This window comes from Plasmodium cynomolgi, chromosome 12, assembly GCF_000321355.1.
Source record: "Plasmodium cynomolgi strain B DNA, chromosome 12, whole genome shotgun sequence".
NCBI classification, from domain to species: domain Eukaryota; phylum Apicomplexa; class Aconoidasida; order Haemosporida; family Plasmodiidae; genus Plasmodium; species Plasmodium cynomolgi.
This window is the reverse complement of record NC_020405.1, coordinates 1153575-1159542: the sequence shown is the minus strand read 5'-3', so window position 1 is coordinate 1159542 and position 5968 is coordinate 1153575. Positions and strand designations below refer to the sequence as shown.

The 5968-nt window shown below is 49.1% G+C and overlaps 2 protein-coding genes across 2 annotated transcripts; one reads left to right on the top strand and one right to left on the bottom strand.

Moving 5' to 3' along the window:
• Positions 1-372: 372 nt before the first annotated feature.
• Positions 373-2840, top strand: PCYB_123680 (hypothetical protein; the record flags this gene model as incomplete). The annotated part of the gene is made up of 3 exons (XM_004223701.1): positions 373-659; positions 1338-1977; positions 2586-2840. The coding sequence occupies 3 exons, from the start codon at positions 373-375 to the stop codon at positions 2838-2840; spliced, it is 1182 nt and encodes a 393-aa protein (XP_004223749.1).
• An 857-nt stretch (positions 2841-3697) lies between these two features.
• On the bottom strand, positions 3698-4812 carry PCYB_123670 (hypothetical protein; the record flags this gene model as incomplete). The annotated part of the gene is made up of 4 exons (XM_004223700.1): positions 3698-3756; positions 4024-4066; positions 4253-4579; positions 4747-4812. Coding segments are annotated over 4 exons (495 nt in total), but the record flags the coding sequence as incomplete, so codon positions are not given.
• Positions 4813-5968: the final 1156 nt, after the last annotated feature.

The window sequence follows — 5968 nt, the reverse complement described above, 5'->3', positions numbered from 1 at the left end:
CTTCTTCCCTGCTTGCGCACGTTTATGTGCACCTTACACACAGAGATGCTTTTCCTTCCCCCGCAGGGACAGCGTACCGGAGAGAAAGAACACCCAACTGAGGGTAGCAAGCAAACGAAACAGCCAAAAGGGGAAGAACTAACGGGGGAAGCCGCGCAAAAGGGAGAAGCCACGAAAAAGGGAGAAGTCACGAAAAAGGGAGATGCCACGCAAAACGGAGATGCCACGCAAAACGGAGATGCCACGCAAAACGGAAATGCCACGCAAAACGGAGATGCCACGCAAAACGGAGAAGCCACGCTGCGAATGGTAGGCGGTGTCCACGATGGTGACCCCACCTTAGCTCAGGGACACAGTCTAGAAGGACAAAAAATGGAAAGGCCAAAGTATTACCCAGGATTTTGTAAGCAACTAGGAGCAAAAGGAAGGAGGTGCATGTTGGAACTGATCAGGAGAGTGTACAGGGAAAAGACTTCCGATTGCAAAAATATTTTGGCTCATAAATTAAAACCTCCTGCTTGTATCTCAAACCTCCCATTTTTCAACATCACTATGTTGTGGAAGCTGTCGTATGAGTTTGGTGTTTTTGAGGAAGCGCTAAAGATACACCGGATTTATGGACAGAGCGCTGGGGCATTAAATCAGTTTTTAAATGGGGGGTACTCCATGGCGAGTTCCTCCAACTGTGAGGGAGAGGCCAACGGAGGTGTGTTCAGGATGGCCCACGAGGGAGGTGGTGGAACAAGCGTAAAAAGGGAGTTGAGCGAAGAGCAAAGTGGAGGGAGTGGGCCGATTGGGGGGAGTGGACTGATTGGAGGGGGCGAACCGAGTGGAGGGAGTGGACCGATTGGAAGGGGCGAACCGAGTGGAGGGAGTGGCAGGAGCGAACCGCATAATGGGAGCAGCAGCAACGGAGAGCCGTGGAGAGCAGGGCGGAAAAGAAAACGACAGGAGTGCGCGCACGGAGAGGGGGAAAACAAATGGAGCAGGGAAAGGCCACAAAGCTGCGAGGGAGTCCCCCCGAAACAGGAGGCGAAGAAGACGGTGCAGCTCTGTTCGGGGACGGAAGTTCGGGACGGGAGATGGCTCCCCATCGACTCCGCTAAATGGACCAACTGGTGCCGTCCAGAAAAGCAGGCGAGCCAAGGTGTCAGTTCCCAATTCGGATCTGCTTCTCCCTTCAGCGGGGGAAGCGCACAGGGGAGAGACGCACAGGGGAGAGACACACAGGGGAGAGACGCACAGGGGAGAGACACACAGGGGAGAGACACACAGGGGAGTGCCCACCCAAAGGGCACGACAGAAGGAACCCCAAACTGCCACACTTTACCGAGCAGAGGCATTACAAACGGAGCGAACCCAATAGGAGAAGAAAAAAAGGAACGCGTCCTCACTAGTAATAACCACATGGAGGAAGCGCGTCCCAATTTTTTGTACAATGACAGCTGCGAGTCGTGCAGGATGAACAGGGAGTATAGCAGACGGAGCCTCCTAAAGGAGGGCCACAAGGAGGAAGAAGAAGGAGAAGCGGATGAGGAAGAAGCGGAGGATGAGGAAGAAGCGGAGGATGAGGAAGAAGCGGAGGATGAAGGAGAAGCGGAGGATGAGGAAGAAGCGGAGGAGGAAGACGAGGAGGAGAGGGAGCCAATCAAGACGTACGAAATAAAAAACGGCTTGAAGGCAGACTCCGTGAAGGCAGACGCTGTGGAGAAATTACTCTCCAGCTTTATGCACATCAGCAACGCAATACTGCTTCACCTTAAAAAAAATAAAGGTACCTGTCGTCCCCCCAAGTCACGATACAGTTTGCTAAGTGACCACTGCTTGTTGTTAATCCCGATAAAACAGCAGAATAGGAGAAAGAGAGGAAGGAGCAATACACATAAAGGAAACGAACCCAATGCACAGCGGAGTATTCAGCATGAGGATGATCGGGGGGTACAACAGATTAAAAGAAACGATCGAGTCCTCCACGAGGTGGGGATGTCTCATAGTGAGAGAGGCAACTCGATAGCGCATTCGATGGCGCATTCGATGGCACATTCGATGACACATTCGATGGCGCATTCGATGGCACATAGACTCGTGGAACACACAAATGAAAAGAGCAGCTCGACTCAACTGGGTAACTGTGCCACGTCAAATAGCCCCACGAAGGAGAGCTTACCACCGGGACAACGAAAAACTGCAAAATGGAGAAGGCAGCAATGTTGTTCTCCTGTATGGGCGAAGAGGAAGAAGCTGACCAATGGGATGGCCAACGGGATGGCTAACGGGGTGGCCAACGGGATGGCTAACGGGATGGCTAACGGGATGACCAACGGGATGACCCCCGTGATGCTAGCAAAAAACGAACCCTTCGAGCCAAACAGGGCGGACTACGGAAAGCTTCCCCCTTCAGGGGAGATCCCAGGATGGATCACGTCCCTACCGGCGGACAACGGTTCGTCCGCAAACTGGGGCAGCTGCACCAACCGTGGCAGTAACACAGGAAAAACGACACACAATAGGAAAATCCCAAGTGACGCACACAGGGAACACGGCGAAAATGGTACCACCAATCGGTTAACGACTCTCCACAACAGATGATAAAACAGTACGTCATGGACAAGAAGGAAAAAAAAATTCTGCAAAAGAACGAAATTATGGCCAAAGAAAAGAACGTTATTAACTGCCTGAAAAATAAAAAAAAAAAATTTTGCAACATGAACACTCCAAAAGTACACAGAATGAGGAACAACATGGAGGGCAGAAGAGTTGAGACGGAGGACCTCATGAATTTTTTACGACAGAGGGAGGTTGCAAAGAGGGGAACTACCAAGCAAGCCCCCCTTTGGTAGTGAGTCTTCCAAGGGGCGCTTAGCCAAAAGATGGAGTAAACATCCCGTGAACTGCGCAGATAGTGGCGGTTTGAGCCAACTGGGCTATGCTTGGAGCGAACTGTTGCGCGTCGCACGGGGGGGGGAGGGGGCAGACGTAGGACGCATGTATTATGCTGATTGTCACTGCGACTACGACAGCGACTGCCAGTGTGGCCGACATTGTGATCGCCACTGTAATCGCGCGCGAACGACGCACCCCCCTTTAAGCGCACAAAAAAAACAGTTAATCTCTTTTAAAACAACACACGCAAAAGAAGGTATAGCGGCTGCTCCGCGGAGGGGCCTTCACGCGTTGTGGGAACTATATGCCATTCACGCTCCCTCGGCAAAAGAAATTAGTGGCCTCATGTCCCGTTATAGTCAAAGGGTGTATGTACACTTAGCAACAGAGGTACATAAATGCATAAGCCCGTTCGTGGACACACTTTCGCAAAATGGTTGTTCTTTTTTTTTTCTCTCTTTTTTTCTCTCTCTTTTTTCTTATTTTCTTTTTCTTCCGCTTTACGTCTTTGAAGTTTGAAGTGGCACACATGATCAGTCTAGTTGCAGGCAGCACGGACCACTCAGCTGGTCCTTTCATGTGCATGGAAATGGGACGACGTGTACATACGTACACATTACGAGGTGCAGTGTGCACTGGGTGGCCATCGAAACGGTGATGTTTCCTCTCCCCATGGCGCGGGCCAAGTGTTAACAAAAAAAAAGGGGGCACACGACAGATGGCACCGCTGACAGCACGGCAGTCAGAACGGGGCGCGCGTGACACGGCTCACGTCCTCCGTGCTGCACACACAGCGGGCATCAGGGAAAGGATGCTTAAAATGCGAAACGCGGCAACAGATTAGTGCGCGGAACTTTTCTCCGGTACGGACCACCTGCGAGGAATGGGCAAGGGGGGAAAGGGTCACACAAGTGTAGCAGTGCAGACGTGAAAAGCGCACGTGAAAAGCACACGTGAAACGCACACGTGTGGGGGCAGCAACGCTCCTATGCTTGGCAATTAAAATAGGCGCATCTCCCTTTTGGCAGCCCCTCGTCTCCACTTTGCACATTTCACACATTTGCGCCACTGTGCGCCATCTTTTGCTATTTCATTTTTCCTACATGAAGTCCGTAAAAAAAAACGGGAGGCATATCACACAGGTAATTATAAAGGGGGAAAACACGTCCAGCCTAACGTCCACCTGGGGGAAGAAAAGGGGAAGAAGCGGATCAGCATGGGGGGCCAAATGGCAATGAGCTAGCCAAAATGGCGAAAAAAAAAAAAAAAAAAATCCCAAATAATATGACTCATTCATATTTTTTTCGCAACTCGCTCCCAATTTTTTCGCAACTCGCTCCCAATTTTTTGCAACGCTCCCACTCCTTACATATTGTGCCAACTTGTATCTGCTGGGGGGCAGGGGGATCTTCATCCCGTTGTACAAGCAGTGCGTGAGGAAGTTCCTGTTTTGCGGATTTGCTGAAAAATCTTTCTGCGCCAGCATAAATGAGTAGCTGCTGTTGTAGTCGAACTTCCGGTCGGCCCTCTTAATTCCCTTGATGTCCAGGGGCTTCAAGTAGGGGCAGTACTTAAACTGGGCGTTGCCTTTGTCTAGGTGTTCCCCCACGGTCTGCGTTCCCAGCTGGTTACTCACATTGTTACCGGCCAAATTATTCTGCTTGTTCGTGTTAAACTTCAGTATATTTCCGAACACCTGTAAAAAGGGAATTCATCGTCGCAGGGGTGAGGTGTGTCTCCTGAAAGGGGTGTGTGCTTCATATCTTCGTGTCCGCTCGCTTCCACCTCTCCGCCAGCACATGTGCGCATGTATGTATGTATGTATGCATTTATGTACGCGTGTGTGTATTTTTTTTTTTTTACCTTGTGATTAAAAACGGCCGGAATGGAGCCATTCGGTTTTCTCAACAGGTTCAGTGACGTCGCCATTTACTCTATCTCTTCGTTTGGGCACGACAACGCAGGGATGAACACGCGCGTGTATACGTTGCATACGCTGCTACGTTCGCGACTCTTGATTAATACAAAGCAAAGAGCGTAGTTATGGAAGGCACCTCCGAACATAACAACGCGTCAAGTCCCTGCTGCAGCGTAAAGCGTGGGAAACAAACCCATGAAATTGCAAAACTGGAGGAGTTTTCACGCGTAACTACGTACGTATGTACGTACGTTCAAGTGTATTCATATCTGTATGAAGGAACATATTTTTTGTACATGTACAACTCTGTCGATTCGAACAAGTGAGCGCAGCGTGTTACCTTTTTGTAAATCTCCCTTGCCGTGTGAACTAGCAATTGTTTTACCCTGCCGAAATGGAAAAAAAAAAAAAGAAAAATTACTCTATAAGATAAACCAACATGTTTATCCTTTTCGCCAAAAGAAGAAGAATTTTTTTTTTTTTTTTTTTTTGCAAAAATGAGATATGATACACGGAAAGGCACATGAAATTTGCGCAGTGCACAAGAGGGGGGGAAAAAATTGATGTGCGTCACGAGGGGATGAGAATTTCGCCCTGCTTGCTAAAATGACGCATATAATGTTGGAAGATTGGTTAAGCAGTAAAGCGAAAGTGACGTTTTTTTCTTTTTTCCGTTCGTTCCGTTTGTTTCTTTTTCTTTTTTTTTTTTTGGGGGGGTGACTGTATAGCATGAAGAGCACATATTTACCGGCGAGTTGCTCTCACCAGCAGGCAGTCCTACTTAAAAAAAAAAAACGACAAGTGGACCGTAGGTACCAACCCGACTTTGCAGACGTCGACGATTGGAGGATAGCAGCATAATAAGAGTATGCCCTTAGATGTACATGCGGACATAGGAGAACCCGCTTCGACCACACGACTAGATCGATCTAACACGGAAAGGAACTTACAATGGGTGAAGAAGGTGGCATTGACCACGTGCGTATGAAACGGTAGGGAAAAGGCTGACCAGGCCAGGCGGCTCGACAACTAACGCGAAGTGTTACAGCTGCTATCACCAGCGTGGTATTCTGCGCGAGGCCCTTCACCCATCTGGCTAGCTAGCTACCTACCTACCTATATATATATATATATATATATATTTTTTTTTTTTTTTTTTTTTTTTAG